The sequence below is a fragment of the Salvia miltiorrhiza genome, chromosome 1, assembly GCF_028751815.1.
Source record: "Salvia miltiorrhiza cultivar Shanhuang (shh) chromosome 1, IMPLAD_Smil_shh, whole genome shotgun sequence".
In the NCBI taxonomy this organism is placed as follows: Eukaryota; Viridiplantae; Streptophyta; class Magnoliopsida; order Lamiales; family Lamiaceae; genus Salvia; species Salvia miltiorrhiza.
The window spans coordinates 35623299-35644165 of record NC_080387.1 but is presented as its reverse complement, the minus strand read 5'-3'; the positions used below and the strand labels follow the sequence as shown (position 1 = coordinate 35644165).

The window sequence follows — 20867 nt, the reverse complement described above, 5'->3', positions numbered from 1 at the left end:
CGGTGAGCAAGAGGACTCCTCAATTTCCAGGATCAATCTACGAGATTTCAGAAGAAAGGGGCAAATTTGGGTGATGAAATCAATAAAATCCCTAAATCAACAAATCCCCAAATTCACAAACTAAAATGGGGATGAAATTGGGTTAGGGTTGTTGACGAGCCGAAAATGGAGAGAGAGAAAGAAGCGACTGACGGCGAAGAAAGGGCATGGTTGCTCTCCTCCGATCCCGAAGCCACAAACCCTAAGTCTCGGCGGCGTGGAGCAGGCGGAAGGTGAGGGAAGCGACGTTGGTGGATGAGGCGGCGATGTGGGTGGGGATGAGGGTAGATGGAGGAGGCGAACGGGGTTTGGGGAAGGAGGTAGGCTTGGGGGGTGTTGCAGGCCGGGAGTTTGGGAGGTGATGGTCGGGGTGGCGCCGGGGGTTTGGGGAGGTGATGGTCAGGGGGTTGGGGAAGGGGGTAGGTTTGGGGGTGTTTGGGGATGGGGTAGCATAGGTGATTTTTATTTTTTTTAAAAATTAATTATAATAAATAAAATTATTAAAAAAATTAAAACAATGACATGTCATAGCTGATTTGGCATGAAATTGACATGTCATAGGTATTTGCCATGTCATCTCGCCGGATTTTTTAATTTTGGGAACATTAAGAACGAATTCTCAATTCGTGTATTTATACGCCGATTTTGAAGTTGGTGAAAATATCGCGAAATTTTATAAAGCTTTTGAATTTAGCGGCAATTAACCCTTTTTTTAATTATTAACGCCCTACTTTAGCATGCTGTATTGTTCACGTTGAATGTAAGTAACACGTTGAATGTAAGTAACGTATATATACTATATCTTGTGTTAATATGGTACTCATTTTTCCTCCACAAAAAAATGTGATACTCATTCAAAATACAACAGTTTAAATTTTTTATTTTTAAAGGAGCCTCCAACTTGTGTTGTTCTTAAATTAGAACAAAAAAGAAAAGTAGAATAAAAAAAGGTAAACAAATTACAACTGTCTATTCATGATCTTCAGATTTTCAATTTAAGCCAATATTTATACTATATTAAAAAGAGAGTTTTTAATTTTAAATTGATTTCAAATCAATTTCAAAATTGAGTGGCAATTTTGTAGTTAGAATAAAATTGAAGGTTTATTTATAAGTTATAATACATCTTTTTTTTTCCTTTTCTTTAACTTCTTATTTTTCTATTTTATTTCTTTTTTAAAATTGTGAAATTCGACTAATTATAAAATATTCGATATGCATATCAAATTAAATATCATGACAAGAGCTTTAATTTGATATATGTTATGTAAATATTGGATTTAAAATGTAAAAATTATATTTATTTAAAAATTAAAACTTAAGAAAATTCTCTCTCCTCTCTCCTCTTTTTTTTTCAATAAATCTATTTTTTTTCAATTATCTTTTAACTTATACTGTTTTCTTTTTTCACAATATCATTTTTTTATTAATATGAATTATTCTTTATTATTTTTACATTAAACTAAATATATTTATCTTAAATTATGGTATTTTTAATTATATTTAGATTTTTTATATAATAATCAAATGATAATCAATTTTATGTATGATAAAATATAAAAATATTTTTCGTGCATTACACGAGTGCAAATGCTAGTTTAATGTAATTGACTAGATAACACTTGTTGTCGTGTCTCATGCTCCTAATTTATCAATCTAATTTGTATCCATATAGTTTTCGAAAAAAGATTTAAGGATTGAGAAATGCTTAAATGCACATCATATGTGCACATATAATGCTTTTGAATTTTAAATTAAATTAAATTGGTTTAATTTTTTATTATCTGTCAAGCCTTTAATTAATTAAACATATGACTACTTAATTTATCCCTAAATTAATTTGACGTCCATTATGAGGATGATTTTTTCCCTATATTCACACAAATATTTTAGGAAATAAATAGTTAGTTTCATTCTAATAATCTCCACTATCATCCAAATTAAACATCAATTTTTGGATAACTTACTGGCGATTTTTTTTAATATTGACTTTTAGATACAATTGTGCATGAAATGAATTTTTTATTAAAAGAAAAAATATAGTATAAACTTCATAATTTTGAAAATATAATCAATTAAGCAATTTAAGGATACCAATCTATGTGAATGACATTTGTAAATTGTAATCAAACTCAATAACTTTTTTTAAAAATATTTTTATTTTATTTAACAATTTGTCACAAAAATTGTCGATGTACTGTTTTGTTAAGAGATTGGAAAATTCTAAACTAATTTTGTATAATATGGATGATTCCATGATAATCAATAAGAATATACAAAGTCATCACTTAAATTATATATCCACTTGAAATATATTTTATTAACATAAATTTTGATACCTCGTTCCAAAAGAATGAATATAAATTTTGAAGATCACATATCATATGTATGATATTGGTGAACAAATTATTATATATTGAAGTGGAGTTAATTAAATATATTTTTATGTAATTAAGTGTTGATAGAAAAGTTATATATATATATAGGGAATGGATCAATAAAGAATGCTAAATGTAGAAGGAAACAACGAAGGCTGAATAACTCAATACATTTACTGAATAAATCACGCGAGCGTATGAACGAAAAATGTTTGTATTTATTTAGTAAAATAACTATTCGTGCGGTCGCGTGATTTATTCGGTAAATTTATTGACTTATTCAGAACGAAATATAGTTACTTCTTCATAGATCCCACCATATATATATATATATATATATATATATGGAAGAGTTCAATGAAGACCACTTCCCTATATAGAGAATAAAGATCAAATCATAGCCATTGATCTCACCAAAATCAATGAATCAGATTCATCCGAATTCTTCAAGTTTAGGAAATCCCGTAAATTCCTCATTTTCCAATTCTGGGAACCAACGAACATTATTATGAACTTACGAACATAAGTATGTTTATTTGTATGTTCATTTGTTTTTATACGAACATATCGACGAACATTAGTATGTTCATTTATTTTTTATACGAACACATCGACAAACAATACTATGTTCGTAAGTTCATAATAATGTTCGTTGGTTCCCAAAATTGGAAAATGAGTACGGGATTTCCTGAACTTGAAGAATTCGGATTAATCGGATTCATTGATTTTGGTGAGATCAATGACTCTGATTTGGTCTCTATTCTCTATATAGGGAAGTGGTCTCCATTGAAGCTGACCATATATATATTCTTTAATTTGGAGAAAGTTGGTTTGAACTGTAGAATCCATTGTTTACAATACGAGCTCGTTAATTTGGTACGTGGTATGATATAAGGTGCAATATATTTGACTGAGATATCTTTTATTATATCATATTAATATCATGTTTTGTGAAATGTATTAAAATATCTATAAAATAAAGATCTTTATCGTTTGAATGTCCTAATAGAAGATGCGACATATGTTCCATTTTTTATAACTGAGTGGCCGCCACGCATTGTGCGTTTATATTCTTATCCAATTATGTTTTGAAACATATTCATTTATGATTGATTATAATTAATATATGGCAAGTCGAAGTCGGTTGCGTATGTTTGGGATGTTCTGCTCCCCAAAAGGCATGAGTGACAGCATGGAGATCCTTAAGAAACAGATTACCTACATGTGATAATTTGAGAAAGAGGAATGTTGAGATAGGAGAAGTGGAGATGAACTGTAATGAGTGCTTTCATCAAGTTGAGACGGCCAACCATCTGTTTTTGCTCTGCCCGAAGGCCGATGTGGTGTGGGATGCTATCCAGAGTTGGATTGGTTTTCAGTCGGCTCGACCATTTGGTATCAATGCACACTTCATCGCATTCACACATTTGGGCAGAGGGAAGAAGAGCCACAAGTTCCTGAAGGCTCTGTGGACTTGCACGATTGGATACTTTGGAGACGAAGGAACGAAGTAGGTTTGAAGGTAAGGCCAGGGATATCAATAGCACAACCATGGAGATTAAAGCTAGAATGTGGAGTTGAAACAAGATTTTTGATATTTTAGTTTGGGAGCCTAATTTTTCATCGTGGTGTTCAAACGTGTTTGCTGGCTCCCTTTGTAACTGAAATCTTTTGGTACTTCTGGTACCAGTTTTAATGAAAATGTTGTTTTTTCTGATAAAAAAAAAAAAACATATGGCAAAATTATCAAACTCTCGAAAAAAAATGAAGAACATAATACGGTGAATCATTGTATAATATGTATGATTCCATGATAGTCTAATTAAAATCAAATATTAGAAAGTTAAAATGAATCACTATAATTATGAAAATAATATCACAAGATGATCACATTATTCGATTGTTTCATAATATTATATTATAGTACAAAATATTATCAGATGTTAGTGAAATTGAAAAAAAGTAATTAAAAAATTAAAAGGAATCAACATAATTGTGAGACATGTTCACCACCTTGTTTGATTAATTCATAAAATTATACTCCCTCTGTTTCCCAAATAACTTCATCCTTTTTCTTTTTGGTACGTTCCCCAAATAATTTTTTCTTTCTTTATTTCTTTTCATTTTTGGACAGCTATCCCACCACTAGTATTTATTTCTTCTTACTTTCACTTTTTCACCATTCTCAATACTATTATACACCTTTTCACAACTTTCAATAATAATTATAACACTTTTTGACCACTTTCAATACAATTAACAACTTTTCTTTTAAATTTGTGTCGTCTGATAAACATGCATTTTTACCTCTTGGTGTGTCATATTTGATGTTTACTTATGAGGATTTTGTGTGTTTGATGATTTATTTGAGCTTATATTGATTTATGGTCAAGAACTTGTCACTTGCTTGTTGTTTGAACAAATTTTCAAAATAATGAAGCAGAATTTGGAAGAATTGGCTGAAATACAAGTTGTAGTTCGTCTCAAGAGGAGTTCGTAAGCGCAAACGGATTGTAAATCGGAGTTCGGATGAGGGAGAACGAGCCAAAACAAAATCGATGCGCAAAGTTGTCAGAAGTTCTATTTCGTCATGCGGGCCAACCATGTGGCCGCGCGAGTCGCATTATTTCCGCCCAAAAATTCTATTTTTTAGTGATTTTGGGTATTTTTGAGAGCTACAAGACCTAGGGCATATAATACTCCCCAAGAACTTATTCTCCAGACATTTTATCAACTTTTCATCATATTTTACTTTTCCTGAGAGCTGAGGGAGACGGAGAACGGAGCCAGAGCAAGAACTAAAGAATCTCGATTTTACTACGGCTTTATTGTTCAATATTTTATTGTTTTATTGAGATTTTGATTCTAGTTCATATGTCTATGTGTGGCTATAATCCATTTTCCCAGGGTTTAGGGAGTAAACATGATTTGAGTTTCTGACTGTTTGATTTAATCTATTGAGATTGTTATTTCTTTTTATGTTCTTGTTTATATTGTTTGCTTTATTGCTTGATCACCAATTTAGCATAATCATAGGTTTTAATTTGATATCGAGAGATGATAATTATTACCTAAACTAAGAACATAGAATACATTTATTTTAATTCTAAAGGGAATTGATATTTGTGAGGGCGTTAATCCTAGGAGCTTTTAGGAGTTGCATGTTAAAAGTGTGATCCGGAGACGGTAGCCTTGCATGTAATCAACGGTTTGTATGCCATGAGAGTGGGTATAGACTAGCTTTGAGATTGCCTTAGGAATCATCTTGATGATTGAATTGAACTTGTTAGTTATGAGAATCTGTTGAAACCTTTGCTTTGCAAATTATTCTCATATTTGTTTCTGTGTTTCGCAGCTTGATTTATTTGTTTCCTATTATTTATTTATTTAGTTTTAAAAACAAAACTCTTAATTTCGGTTATCCAGATAGAGGATTATAGTCTAGGATATGAATTGATTTTAATTAGTCTCTGTGGAATACGACCTTACTTGCTACTGTACACAATTGCACCCGTACATTTGCTGTGTGTTAAGAAATTAGCGAACAAGTTTTGGCGCCGTTGCCGGGGACTAATTATTTATCAGTACTATTTGTTGATTATTTGATACTACTCTGGATTTTTATTTCTGTTTATTTAAATTCATTTCTTTGTTTTTTTCATGTTCCTGCGATTATTTGACTACTTTGGATTGTAAAAATTATTTGGTGGTAGACGATGATCGCCACGTTGTCTATAGAATCACAAATTATATTCAATAAGACACTTCACGTTATAAGAAAATATGGAAAAAAGAAACTATTAACTAGAAGTTCATTTAATTATTCAATCTAAAAGTCATCATCTTCGGTGAAATCACATTCCTCCAACCATTTTTCTATTGAACATACATCTTCAAGGATTCATATTTTTAGAAAGTAAATTATTATAAAGCTTCTTACTTCCATCTCGTAAAAGCGTTTTTGAACTTAGAATTAAATATTTCTTATACTCGCTTATTAGATCAATCTTCAATTTCAAACCATTCCTATAAATCAATCAATTTTATTAGTTTAATTAAACATACATATAATATATACACAACATTAATATTTTCGATTCAGATGGTATTCAGTTAAATAAGTATACAATTTAATGACCAAAAAAATGTTGTGAATGATGATGTTATTGCAGTGTTTATAAAATCGTGTAAAAATTATAAAATGAGTGGTAGTTACTGCATCAATTAGTTAATTTTTTGCTTTATCTTTTCAGATCGGCATTAATCAGCTTACTAATCTAATGAATGTTTAACAAATATCTAAAGAGAATAAAAGAAAAAGTCTAAAGAAAGTTAAAATCAATTACAAATTTACAAACATCATAACCCCCCCCCCCCCCCCCACCACACACACACACTATTCATTTATATAATCTTCGGTCTTTATTTTGCTTAAATTTAACTCTTGTCGGCAAAATTCTTTATTGTTAGATCCTATATATATATACACATCATTACACTAAAAAAGTCAAATCAAATAGCATTGTTTTCATTGGCAACGGTCCGCAATTTTGAATTTGGCGAGGATGAACATATGCTCTATTTCTATAAACAACGTACCTTCACACTAAACAGCATTTAATGACAAATTAATAAGTTAATTACCAGGGTTCTCAAAAAATGTGTTAATTAACATCAATTAAGTTGAAAAAGATCCGTTGCAATCGTGTGGGTCCCAGTCACCAATCAGTGCTGCCCAATTGTCTGAAAATGAACTATTTTCTCATCTTGGGACGCGGAAAATGCGACTGACAAATGTCAGGAATACACTTTCGTGAATCATTTTTTTTTTTGTGAAATAGGTGCAAACTAAAGTTGGCAACATTCGTTTCGGCACGGAGATTAAGAAATTGAGTGTTATATGTTTTAATAGAGTGTGGCCTACAATTGTTGACCAAATTAGTGAGTAATTGTTGACTTAATTAAAGTAATTTTGGTATTTTTAGAAAGTGGCCTACAATTGTTGACCAAATTAATAAGTAATTGTTGACTTAATTAAAGTAAACTTTTGCCATTTTTAGAAAGTGGCCAACTTTAGTGGGACACCCAAAATAGAAATGTTGCCAACTTTAATCGGAGAGAGGGAGTAATAATGAAAATTCTTAGTAATATGTTCATTGTTTTGAGCTGTACGTACGATTTCTAGTTTTCTTGTTATTCGCAAACAATATATCCATTCGTCCCATGAAGCATGACTCATTTCTTTTCAGTACGAAAATTAAGAAATTGATATTTTGTGTGTTAGGTGTAGTAAATGCAAAAGTGAAAAGGTGAATAATGGATAATTTTTTTGCAATTTTTAGAAACATGTCAAGTTTCGTGGGACAAACTAAAAAGGAAACCAGATCATGTTTAGTGGGACGGATGGAGTATATTGGTATTTATGTATGAATAGGTTGATAAATAGTTGATAATCTATGTGTAATGTTTACGTGCCGGGACAAAAGAACAGACAAAAAATTCCTCCATCCGTCCACCAAATATATGCCACATTACTTTCGACATGAATTTTAATAAAATGTGAGTGAAGTTGATAATTAAGTGAGTGGAATGATGTGGACCCTACTACTAAAAATAGATGTGACATATTTTTTGTGGATGGACGAAAAAGGAAATTGTGGCATATATTTGGTGGACGGAGGGAGTACTAGCTATGCTTCAATAAATTTGTTCGTGTGTAATTTTTATAGATTATTTTAAAAGAATAAGTAGAAATTTGAGTTGAATTTTGATTTTTCACACGAATTAAAAATTATTCCCTCTGTTCATAAAAAGATGTCATAATTTGTTATTTTAATCTGTCTACCAAAACATATAATAAATTATTTTTAATAATAATTTGTCACTAATTTGTGGTCATTTTCAACACTCACTAATTTAATTATTTTTTTCCACTTTTCCTAATCTATGACCCTTTCTCCAATACTTAATAAACAATACTCCTTCCGTCCATTATAAATGTCTCATTACTTTTAGGTACATATATTAAGAAATGTGTAATTTGTAGATAAAATGAGTTGTTGAAAATTGTTTGAATATTAAGTATAGAGATATAAGAGCATCCACAATGCTTGCACCCATAGTGGGTGCAATAGAATGAGTCCCACTTCTATTGCACCCACTCCCACAATGGTATTGCACCCACCCGGGTGCAATAGATTTTAATTTCATTTTCTCTTTACTTTTATTCTTTTTTCAATTTAAATTAAACAACTTCAATTTAACAACATAAAATTCATTCAACTAAAAATCCAAACATTACAAATAAAATTAAAAAAACAACAAATATTTAAAACATCCAATTTTCGAAAAATTTAAAGCCGTCGAACTACGGGTCAACCGGACCAAAGCGTGCCCATATATGCTCAACCAAATCGTCGCGGAGGCGAGCATGCAATCGTGCATCCTTCAAGCTTGCATTCCGTGCCAAATAGGCGGCGAACTCCGGTGGTGCTCTGGAATTGAATTGTGTTTGAGGAGTAGAACTTGGTCCCTCGCCGTCGTCACCGTCAAAATTTCTTGCATTTCCACCTTCTTCCTCAATGATCATGTTGTGCAATATGATGCATGCAAACATGATCGAACTCATTTGCTCCGACCTCCACAAACGCGACGGTCCCTTAATTATACCCCACCGAGCCTGAAGAACACCGAAAGCTCGTTCCACATCCTTCCTTGCAGCTTCTTGCATCACCTTGAACCTCCGCTTCTTCTCATCGTTCGGAAACTGGAAGCTCTTCACGAACACCGGCCAGTCCGGATAGATGCCGTCTGTTAAGTAGTATCCTCGAGTGTGGTGAGAATTGTTGGCGAGGAAGTGCATAGCCGCTTCATGGCCCGCTAAAACATCGTTGAATAGCGTGGACTGGTGGAGCACGTTGATGTCGTTGTTGGACCCAGCAACTCCGAAGAATGCATGCCAGATCCATAAATCTTGTGAAGCAACGACCTCTAATATAATTGTTGGCTCGCCTTGATCCCTTCGAGTGTAGGCGCCGTGCCAAGCAACGGGGCAATTCTTCCATCCCCAATGCATGCAGTCTAGGCTCCCCAACATTCCCGGGAACCCATGGCGGGCTTCGTGCATTGTAGTGATGCGTTGCACATCGACAGTTGTTGGCCGCCTCAAATACGTGCCGCCAAAGATACGAACGACGGCCTTGCAGAATTTCTTCAAGCATTCCAACGCCGTCGACTCTCCTATACGGAGATATTCATCACAACAATCAGCAGAATTTCCGTATGCCAATTGTCGAATAGCGGTAGTGCACTTCTGGATCGGGGAGAAGCCCACCCGGCCAACAGCATCCGGACGTTGTTGGAAGTAAGGATCGACTTCTAGCGCATTGACAATACGTAGAAACAACTCCCGGCTCATGCGAAATCGACGGCGAAAGAATTGTGGCCCATAAACAGGCTCGACGGCGAAATAATCGCGATGGAGGCGCTCGGCTCCACCTTCACGGTCACGACGAACCACTGCCCGCTTTTTCGTCGGGCGTGGTGGAGGTGGATCGAACCGATATGAACTTGCCACTTGCATAAATTCACAGCACATCTCATAAAAAATAAATCGGGGGCTTGAGTAGGATCGGGAAGAGGAGGAAGTTGTGCGGGATCAACATGAACTTCTTCGTCGGATGAAGATTTTGAGGAAGAATTATTGTTGGAAGAATTGGTGGATGAAGACATTTTTTAGGAGTTGAAGAGAATTGGTGGATGTAGTGTTTGTGATTGAAGGGGATATATATAGGTGAAAAAGGAAAAAAAAAAAAATTGGCCGAAGACCGTTGGCAACGGTCAAATGACCGTTAAAATTAATTTTTTTTTTAAATTTCGGAAAGGGGCGCGTGTTTACACGCCCCCGCCTTCGCTCCCACAAGCCTCGAGTGCGAACGAACGCCCCCCCCCCTCACACCCGGGAGCGGCAACGGCAGTGGGTGCGATAGGCCGGGTTCGAGCCGGCCATCGCACCCACCGCTGTGGATGCTCTAATATGTTGTCAAGAAAAGAATGTGACATTTGTAATGAGACATCACATTATAAAAAATGAGACATTTGTAATGGGACGGAGAGATTACAAGTTTTCTTAAAATTTGTACCATCATCCCCTAGGACATCTTTTCGTAAACGAAGGATGTATAACTTAAAATAAACGTTCAACTGTTCTAATCATATGACTTTCAATTTTCAGTAGACTATCATTACAATTAGTTGGATAATGTCTTAGTGACTAGCTAAAATTACATAGGCATATAACTGTTTTGTTTAGTACATCAAACATTTAAGTTATATAGATATTGTATGTGTCTACTTCAACATTTATTCGGGGACAATTATTATATGTGTGAAAAAAAAACTGAAAAGTTATGTATTTGGAGTTAAATTATTTAATTCATGTGCAAAGTCAATTTGATGAAATTGTATACTCCCAAATTATTTGGAGTATATTTAAAAGCACAATTATCTCTTCTAAAAAAATTGTGTTAGACTAATTTTATGCAATGCTTTAAAATGATACTAGGATACTAGGATTCATATATTCAGTTTTTTTTTTTTTTGTTCTAAAAATACTAGGATTCATATATTCAGTTTTTTTTTTTTTTTTGTTCTAAAAATAATAATCTTGGATTTGTTTTTCTTCCAAATTTTCTACCACGTTAGCTTGGTCATCATGTTCTCTACCCATAACGTGCAGCGTGGCTGAAACTCCAAAAGTACCCCTATCCCACCCCCCCCCCCCCCCCCCCCCAGCCCACCCTCTACCCCTCACCCCAAAACCCTGCTTGACATGCTATATATAGGCATAGATATATACACTTCAATTTGGGAAACAGTTCAGCTCTCAATAGACACTGCAAGCTGTGTGTTCTTGCAAGTGTAGGTGCTTTCTGTAAGTATAGGTTTAAGCATTCGAACAATTTCAGCTAATGTAGTTAATGGTTTTGTTTGTATGCTAATGTGAGTTTTGATCATGGATGCAGAGGTTCCAAAGCAGCTATGGCGATGGACAAAACGACGGCGTTTTTGGTGTTTCTGTGTCTGTGGGCAGCTGTTGCAGAAGCAGAGTACGTCAAATACAAAGACCCCAAACAGCCATTGAATGTGAGAATCAAAGATTTGATGAATAGAATGACTCTTGAAGAGAAGATTGGACAGATGACACAAATCGAAAGGAAAGTAGCCTCCCCTGATGTAATGAAGCAATATTTCATAGGTAATTTATACATTTTCATTCTCCTCAAGATCTCTCTCTTCTTTTTTTTCTTTTGGGTTTTGGAATTTGTGTAAATTTTCTGAAAAAGATTTGATTTGTTTTGAGCAGGGAGTGTGTTGAGTGGTGGAGGAAGTGTTCCTGCGCCCAAGGCTTCTGCTGCGGATTGGGTGAATTTGGTGAATGGTATTCAAAAGGGGGCTGTTTCAACCAGGCTTGGGATACCGATGATTTATGGGATTGATGCTGTTCATGGCCACAACAATGTGTACAAAGCCACCATTTTCCCTCACAATGTTGGGCTTGGTGTCACCAGGCAAGTATAGATACAACACTCTCTGTATGTATGTATCTGCATCAATGTGTGTGTGTGTGTGTGTGAAAAGGGCTTTCTTTAGTATGCGAGATTGTGTGTTTTAGTGGTTGATTGAAGTCTTTGGAATTTTGTCGAATGTGACTTTTCAATTTAGGCGTGTGTTTTGTCACTCTTGTAAAAAGCTTGTTTGCTTTGCCTAATTTCAACATAAAGTAATAATTTTGTCTTAACTTGCTTGACTACATTATGATATTAGTTGAAATCTCATTTTAGTCTTATCTGAAACAGTGAGTGAAGTTCAATTTTAGTGACATTGCTCTTTGGCAGGAATTTAAGAAAGTTTTGAGTGTTCAAAACACTTTCACTCAATGAAAAAAAATGGACAATTAATTTGTGATACTACTTTCAATTAACTATTTGATATGCCATAGTTATACTCTTTTAAGACTTAAATGAATAACATATGAGTTCTTGGATCCTTGTTCATGATAGAACTGTATGGATTAGTTGCTATTATCACCAATAATTCAAGATTTAGTTGCTAAATATCACCAATAATCATTGGTGAAAATCGTAAATAGGGATCCACAACTTCTGAAGAGGATTGGAGCTGCTACTGCACTAGAAGTTAGGGCCACTGGAATTCCATACGCCTTTGCGCCTTGCATAGCTGTAAGCCCGATTTCCACCCCCACACTTTCACACTGATTTTGATCAGCTGCTTCGTGTTTCTTGACTGTGTGATCATTTGTAACTTAATAGGTCTGTCGGGATCCAAGATGGGGCCGTTGCTACGAGAGCTACAGCGAGGATCACAAGATCGTTCAGGCAATGACCGAGATCATCCCTGGTCTGCAGGGTGATCTCCCGGCTAACTCCAAAAAGGGCATACCTTTTGTTGCTGGAAAGTATGTTTTCTTTATTTTCTGCAAATAAAATTTCCCCAAAAATCTGTTTGAGAGTAGGTTTACTTTTCATCTAATTCACATGGGGATGTTAAGATATTAGTTGTTCTTTTCCCTTTTTCAATTCAATTGAATAATGTGTGTGACATAATTACTTGCCAATATTTGTTAGCATAAAAACTCCCAGACGAATGTGATGTTTGAAATTCCTTCATCATTCAATATCCACACTTACAACATAATGGGCTCTCATGATGATTATGGTGACCCATTATTTTTATTTTCTTTTTCTTGTTTCTTGACTTTCTTGTCGACAAATTTTCACAGCTTCACCTAGAAGCTTGAAATGTCAATTATGGTGGTGCTTGTATGATTTATGTGCATATCTTGTACTTGTTTTAGATGTGTGATTGACTATTATAGTTTTCCTATCAAGCTTTTGATAAAACTTGAGTTTGCCTTAAAATTTATAGGACCAACAAAGCAAAAAAAGAAAAAAACATGTTTGATTAACTGATCTCTTATTCTCATTATTTATCTTGCAAGATGAGCTGACAAAACTTGTTTTCATCTCATCAAAGGACAAAAGTTGCAGCTTGTGCAAAGCATTTTGTGGGAGATGGTGGTACGACGAGGGGACTAGACGAAAACAACACTGTCATCGACTCCAAGGGACTGTTTAGCATCCACATGCCTGCCTACTATGATTCTATCAGAAAAGGCGTTGCCACTGTCATGGTCTCTTACTCGAGCTGGAATGGCCTAAGGATGCATGCTAACCGCGACCTTGTCACCGGCTTCCTCAAGAACAAACTGAGATTCCGGGTAAATATTGACATTTCATCCACTTTTCAAGAATCATGATATAAAGAATATCTAATCATCTCCATTGATCAATTGTGGATGCACATTTGCAGGGCTTTGTGATATCAGATTGGCAGGGCATCGACAGGATCACAAGCCCACCCCACGCGAACTACACTTACTCTGTTGAAGCCGGAGTTCTTGCTGGAATTGACATGGTTAGTTTTACATCACACAAACTAGAAAACAAAGACACGGCCTAGCTAGCTTACACATTTCTTGACCTTTCGCAGGTTATGGTACCTGAGAATTTCCAAGAGTTCATCAACACTCTGACTTCTCTCGTGAAAAGCAACGTGATCCCCATGAGCAGGATCGATGATGCTGTTCGTAGAATACTTAGGGTGAAGTTCGTGATGGGCCTATTCGAGAACCCTCTAGCTGATCTCTCCCTATCAAGCCATCTTGGAAGCCAGGTTTGTCCTTGGTGGTCGTCTTGTTTCTTTCCTTGCACACTCCAACTTAGCCGCCTTGAGTGAAGCATGTTTTCTTCATTACAGGAACATAGGGAGCTGGCACGGGAAGCTGTAAGAAAGTCGCTCGTCCTGTTGAAGAATGGTGATAACCCAAGAAACCGGCTGCTTCCCCTTCCGAAGAAGGCACCCAAAATCCTAGTTGCAGGAACTCATGCTGATAACTTGGGATACCAATGTGGAGGCTGGACTATAGAGTGGCAAGGCGTGCACGGCAACGACCTCACAGCCGGTATGTTGCCAAAACGACGTCATTTTCGTTTTGATCACACAGACACAAATGTAATCTGTTGTAATGTAATGATGTTTACAGGAACCACAATCCTAGCTGCCATCAAGAAGACAGTAGACCCTTCCACACAGGTAGTCTTCTCCGAGAATCCGGATGCTGGGTTCGTGAAGGGCGGGGGGTTCTCCCACGCCATCGTGGTGGTGGGCGAGGTCCCCTACGCGGAGATGTTCGGCGACAGCACGAACCTGAGCATCGCAGACCCCGGGCCAAGCACCATCAAGAACGTGTGCGGAGCCATGAGGTGCGTGGTGGTGGTGGTGTCGGGGCGACCGGTGGTGATGGAGCCGTACGTGAGGCAGATAGGAGCACTCGTGGCAGCGTGGCTGCCGGGGAGCGAGGGACAGGGGGTGGCTGATGTGCTGTTCGGTGACTATGGGTTCAGTGGGAAGCTTGCAAGGACTTGGTTCAGGTCTGTGAATCAGCTGCCCATGAATGTGGGAGATGCACATTATGATCCTCTCTTCCCATTTGGGTATGGGCTCACAACTCAACCTACTAGGCATGGTTGAGAGAGAGAGAGGTAAATTGTTGATGGATTGTATTTTGTGTATTTAATTTGTGGAGAGAGAAATGGCTCAGCTGGGAACTACAGTTTAGCAAGTTCTTTTGCTTCTATGTGTACTACGGATTTTGAGCTATATGATGAGTATTTATTAATTGTTGCAACTATGTTTTAAGGTTGGATTTAGAGAGAGTACACAAAGAAATTGAATTATTTTTGGACGAAGGGAATTTGCAGGAATGAATTCTAAGAAATTCTTTAAGTACATTTATTATGTGACTTGTTAATAATAAAGTTTATTAACTCCAAAATAATTATTCAATATTTTTCAAATAAATTTTATTGAGCTCCATTTAAATTATTAGACTAATTATTTATTAAACTAAATAGGCAAAATCAAAGTTTAAATTATAAGCCTTTAACTACAGCCCAAATATTTACTGAATGGAAAGCCCAACATAAATTAAAGATGGCCCAGAGTATTAAATAAACTAAGGCCCAAAATTATAGGCCCAAATCTCTATCTCTCTCTCTTCTCTCACAAACTCACAACTCACAAGCACAGACACTCATCTCTTCTCTCTCTCTCTGTTATCTCACAGAACACGCACACACACAAAGTGACGCCGCCCCACCCTTTGCCAAAATCCGGCGACACTTCGCCAGTCACCGCCACCGCTTGCACCCTCACTTCTCTCTCTTGCCTCTTCAGAAACCCCAAATTAAGGAAAATCCCTAAATTGAAAGAAACCCTCCCCCCATCCCCCCCAATATTTTATCTTCTCCTCGATTCACGGCGAGCGAACGGCCGTTGGCTATCGCCGCCGCCGCCGCTCTGCCTCTATCTCCCTAACAAACCTATTCTCCCTCTAACACCACCCGTCTCTCTCCCCCTGAACCGAACAGCAATGTACTGTGTAGTGACGCGGAGACTCCAACGCCTGTCTCTCTCCGCCTCTCCGACGCCATTAACAAGGTACTTGTGTTCAATCCCTAACCCCCTATCCTCCCAAAACGACGACGTCGAGAGAATCTTCCGCATAATCACCACTCCTTCAGACCCGAAATCCCTAAAATACTCCCTTAAAAATTCCCAAATCCCCCTTTCCAATGACGTGATTGACAAAGTTCTCAAGAGGGTCCGCTTCTCTCACTCCAATCCGCTCTCAGCCTTGGAGTTCTACAAATTCACGTCGCGAATAAATGGGTTTCTCCACACCCCTTATTCCCTCGACACCATGCTCTACGTCCTCGGCAGAACTCGGAAATTCGAAGAAATATGGGAGCTTTTACTGGAAACCAAGAGAAAAGATCAATCTTTGATAACCCCAAGAACTGTGCAGGTTGTTTTGGCTAGAATAGCTAAGGTTTGCTCAGTTAGGCAGACTGTTGAATCGTTCAAAAAGTTTAGAAAACTTGTTTTGAAATTTGATGTTAATTGTTACAATGCATTGTTTAGGACTTTGTCGCAGGAGAAGAGCATGAGTGATGCTAGGAATGTTTATCATTCATTGAAGCATGAATTTAGGCCTAATTTGCACACGTTTAATATCTTGTTGGCTGGTTGGAAATCATCTGAGGAGGCAGAGGCGTTCTTTGGTGAGATGAAGGAGATGGGAGTCGAGCCCGATTTAGTGTCTTATAATTGCCTTGTGGATGTGTTTTGTAAGGGGAGGGAGCTGCAGAAGGCGTATGAGTTGGTTGGTAGGATGAGGGATGAGGGCATTGATTTGGATGTGATCACATACACATCTTTGATCGGAGGGCTAGGATTAGTCGGGCAGCCGGATAAGGCGAGGGAGGTGTTGAAGGAGATGAGGGAGTATGGTTGCTACCCCGATGTTGCAGCTTACAATGCTGTGATCAGGAACTTCTGCATAGCAAAGAGATTAGGGGACGCCTATGCCTTGATGGAGGAGATGGTGGAGAAGGGGTTGAGCCCTAATGCCACGACTTTTAATGTCATCTTAAGGTCATTGTATTGGGCGAATGATTTGAGGAGCTCATGGGGGTTGTACCAGAGGATGAAGGGGATGGGGTGCTTGCCCAACACGCAGTCGTGTATGTTCTTGATCAGGTTGATGAAGAGGCAGGAGAATGTGGATTTGGCCCTTGAGCTGTGGGGTGACATGGTTGAGAAGGGATTCGGATCCTACATTTTGGTGTCGGATGTGCTGCTCGATTTGCTCTGTGACGTGGGGAGGCTGGAGGAGGCGGAGAGGTGTTTCTTGCAGATGTTGGAGAAGGGGCAGAAGCCCAGCCAAGTATCTTTTAGGAGGATCAAAGTGCTCATGGAGCTGGCTAAAAGGGATGATGCTCTTGCGAATCTGTCGGAGAAGATGTCTGCGTTTGGTCCTGCAATCCAGACGCGCAGGAGCTATGCAGACGAGCTAGATAGGCCCGTCTCTGGCACGATGATCTGAAAGAGATGTACGTTGTGTTCTTGAAATCAAACAAGAGACTTGCATTGTGGGAGGTGGTTTTTACTTTTCAGAGTGTATAACTACTTGGTTCATGGCAACAAAACATGCACTTCTTAATTGCTTTAATATTATCTAGCAAACAACGATTTGACAAAATATATAGAAAATGTGAATAATTCAACTATTTATGTTTATCTTCAGATTTACTTAGGAAGAGTGTTGTCATTATTGTCCTTGTTTAACAAGATTGAAATTGGAATTTGGGTTCTCTTTGTAAGTGCGCATGAATACTAGATCTGTAAATTGTAAAAATACACATTCTTCTGATAGCATAATATATCAAAATAAAATACTAATAAAAGCAAGTAAGCAGAATCAATCAGCATCAAACATATAAACAAGAAATGAAGAAGGGAAAAGAGAAGGTGAAAAAAAGAGACATACTATTAGATAAGTATTGGTCTAACACCATAGTCCATAGTAGTAAAATCATAAAAACATGATTGTTTTAATAAATTAGGAGGCATCAGTGTCGTTCTGTGCCTTCAACTGCATCTGCCTTTTCATTTCATCCATCTATAGTAATTTTTGAAAAACTCCACATAATGTATTTCTAATACCTTCCAAACTGTGTAACAAAATCACAATTCAAATTTGTGTTGCATATCAAAACAACAGCAAATATATATCTACCTTTTTCAAAAATGGTTTTCCCAATGTTGATGAGCTCCCTAGCAATAATGTCTATTGTTTGCTCTTTGCTCCTCAACTCCAATATGGCAAGCCTTTATCCACATATGCACCTGACACAACAAACAATAGATCAATCACCATATGCAAATAAATTAGTACAGATTGAGTTTTCGGATTTCTATACATTTTATGAATTATTGTAATATATTTTTTTGATAAATGAATTATTGTAATAATAAATCCACTTTTTCATTTATAGCAAAAGAGGCATACCCGTATAGTATCTTGAAACAGAAAAGTTGACATATACTCCCACATGTCGCTACACTTGCAATAATTTATCAAAAGTGGTTTGTTTTTTTTTTAATGGATAATTGCGTGAAAATACACAAACTTTGTCAAAAATTCATATTTGACGCGAAGTTAGGATTTTAATACATCAACTTTCGTTGTTGTCCAAATTTGATACGACTTAATTCTTAAAAATTCAAAAAACAACCCCTTTTGTAAATAATTATACAAAGACCCACTTATGTTATTATTTGGGACATTTAAACCAAAACAAGATATTTTCTTATGATGTTTTCTTTTAAACCATTTTAGGCGCGGATCAAAGATTAAAAGAAAACATCATAAGGAAATATCTTGTTTTGGTTTAAATGTCCCAAATTATAACATAAGTGGGTCTTTGTATAATTATTTACAAAAATGGGTTGTTTTTTGAATTTTTAAGAATTAAGTCGTGTCAAATTTGGACAACAACAAAAGTTGGTGTATTAAAATGTAAAATTCTAATTTCGTGTCAAATATGAATTTTTGGCAAAGTTTGTGTATTTAGGTGTAATTTTCCCTTTTTTTAAAGGTTAAATTGGTGATTTCAACTCGTAAAATTACCTTGAGATCGATGTTGTCCATCTGAATTCGTACATGGATTTCTGCTTTTGAAATCCCTAAGCAGATAAAATTTGAACTGCTTATTTATATCAATCTTGGCAACAAGAAATCAACACCAATGAAATTAAAAACCAATAATCGTACCTGGATACTTAAGAAAAAAAAAAAAAAAACTAACGGCCACATGTGGATGCGAAAAACCAATGCCCGTACAAGTTAAAATTACGATTTGTAAGGGTTAATTGTAGTTTATGGCTCGAATTTTAGAATCATTTGTGAATGTGGCCCAAACTTAAAAATTACAAAAACATAATCTGAACTTTGAAGTGATTTGTAAAATAGCTCAAACTTTAAAAAATATGAAAAATGACATGAACTTTAGGGTCATTTGTAAAAATTGGCTGAACTTTGGAGTCATTTGTAAAAATGACATGAATTTTAAAAAATAGTACCAAAAGATAACGTGAACTTTGAAGTCATTTGTAAAAATGATCCGAACTTTAAAGTCATTTATAAAAATGGTATGAACTTTATAAAATATACAAAAAATAATTTAAGCACGAGGTATCTCAATTCTTTTGATTATGCTAAGTATAATATAGGATCTTCTCCTGTTTGGACGAGCGTGCGTGATCATGTGAATCAGTTGGTTGATGATTCATATTCGTATATTGGTTCGGGAGCTGGCACGATGTTCTGGTGTGATGATTGGCTTGGGTATAGATTGACAGACAAGCTGCAGGTTCCTCACTTCATGTTTGATTTTTTGACATAGGCCGTGGATGAGTATTTTTTTGATGGTATCTGGCACTTCACTGAAGATTTTATTATCACTTATCCTGATGTTGTTATTGATATTTTATTGCTTCCTGTGGGTGGTGATGAGGATACGCGTTACTGGAAACATTCGGTTAGTGGTGAGGTGACGTCTGCCACGGCGTATACACATACAAGCCAGGATTTTCCTAAAGTTTCGTGGGGGAAGTGGATTTGAGAACGCTTTATACATGAACGGCGTTCGCTTGTGTGCTGGCGTATTATTCATCAATGTTTGCCGACTGTTGATGGTCTTATCCGTCGAGGTTTACAGGGTCCCAATCGTTGTGTGCTTTGTGGACATGCTGAACAATCTATCTCTCATTTGTTTTGGGACAGCGATGTGATTAAGCCAATATGGGGTGAGTTCTTAGATTGGTTTCAAAAAGGGGGGTTAATGCAATGCGTGGATATTCATAGCTTGCTTGTTACGGCTTGGTCTTCGGAGTTCAGTTCTTTAATCAACGCTTTTTGGAAGGCGGGTGTCATTAATTTACTGTGGAAAATCTGGGATTGTCGGAATCGTGTTAACTTTGATGAGTTGGATTTTCATGCAATGATGATTAAGAGCTTTCTCAAAGTGATTTTAGGGAATTAGATTTGCACTTCAAAAAGTTGGGTCATTCCAATAATTCCTGGTCGGATTATCTTATTCTTCGTAGTATTGGGGTTGCCACTAGAGCTAGGCCTCCGCCGACAATGATTGAGGTTCATTGGTGGCCTCCGGCTATTAGTTGGATGAAGGTGAATACGGATGGGTCGGCTCATGGGGCGCCAGGTAGCATTGTGGCTGGTGGGTTTTCAGAGACAGCTGGGGATGGGTGCGAGGCTGTTTTCACGTTAAGGGCGGTCGTGGATTTGCCTTTGAAGCTGAGCTTTTGGCTGTTATTCATGCAATCTCAATTGCTCATAATCGAGGTTGGTTTTATCTATGGGTGGAAGCTGATTCGGAATATGTGGTCAAGCTTCTTCATTCTAGAAGTGTGGACATCCCTTGGAGGTTTGTTGCTCTCTGGAAA

General features: G+C 36.6%; 3 protein-coding genes across 4 annotated transcripts; 2 read left to right on the top strand and 1 right to left on the bottom strand.

Moving 5' to 3' along the window:
- Positions 1–8784: 8784 nt before the first annotated feature.
- Positions 8785–10014, bottom strand: LOC131007126 (uncharacterized). Its single transcript, XM_057934291.1, has 2 exons — positions 9087–10014; positions 8785–8987 (listed from the first exon to the last, which is right to left on the bottom strand). The coding sequence occupies exons 1-2, from the start codon at positions 10012–10014 to the stop codon at positions 8785–8787; spliced, it is 1131 nt and encodes a 376-aa protein (XP_057790274.1).
- Positions 10015–11209: 1195 nt separating this feature from the next.
- Positions 11210–15186, top strand: LOC131022723 (uncharacterized). Of its 2 annotated transcripts, none has more exons than XM_057952247.1 (10): positions 11210–11349; positions 11441–11673; positions 11782–11986; positions 12568–12658; positions 12749–12894; positions 13473–13716; positions 13809–13913; positions 13989–14171; positions 14256–14460; positions 14542–15186. In XM_057952247.1, exons 2-10 carry the CDS (start codon positions 11457–11459, stop codon positions 15027–15029), a joined length of 1884 nt encoding a protein of 627 aa, XP_057808230.1. In that variant the 5' UTR covers positions 11210–11349; positions 11441–11456; the 3' UTR covers positions 15030–15186. The 2 variants fall into 2 exon arrangements, with proteins under 2 accessions (XP_057808230.1, XP_057808221.1); XM_057952238.1 differs by having other exon boundaries at positions 11214–11336.
- A 319-nt stretch (positions 15187–15505) lies between these two features.
- LOC131022712 (putative pentatricopeptide repeat-containing protein At1g02420) lies at positions 15506–17629 on the top strand. Its single transcript, XM_057952228.1, has one exon. The coding sequence runs from the start codon at positions 15931–15933 to the stop codon at positions 17443–17445; it is 1515 nt and encodes a 504-aa protein (XP_057808211.1). The 5' UTR covers positions 15506–15930; the 3' UTR covers positions 17446–17629.
- Positions 17630–20867: the final 3238 nt, after the last annotated feature.

Coding starts and splice junctions, on each gene's coding strand:
- LOC131007126 (XM_057934291.1), bottom strand. CDS start 10,014: ATGTGCTGTGAATTTATGCAAGTGGCAAGTTCATATCGGTTCGATCCA. Junction 8,988..9,086: donor TGTTCTTCAGGCTCGGTGGG/GTATAATTAAGG, acceptor TTGAGGAAGAAG/GTGGAAATGCAAGAAATTTT.
- LOC131022723 (XM_057952238.1), top strand. CDS start 11,248: ATGCTATATATAGGCATAGATATATACACTTCAATTTGGGAAACAGTT. Junction 11,337..11,440: donor AGCTGTGTGTTCTTGCAAGT/GTAGGTGCTTTC, acceptor TCATGGATGCAG/AGGTTCCAAAGCAGCTATGG. Junction 14,172..14,255: donor CAAGCCATCTTGGAAGCCAG/GTTTGTCCTTGG, acceptor TCTTCATTACAG/GAACATAGGGAGCTGGCACG.
- LOC131022712 (XM_057952228.1), top strand. CDS start 15,931: ATGTACTGTGTAGTGACGCGGAGACTCCAACGCCTGTCTCTCTCCGCC.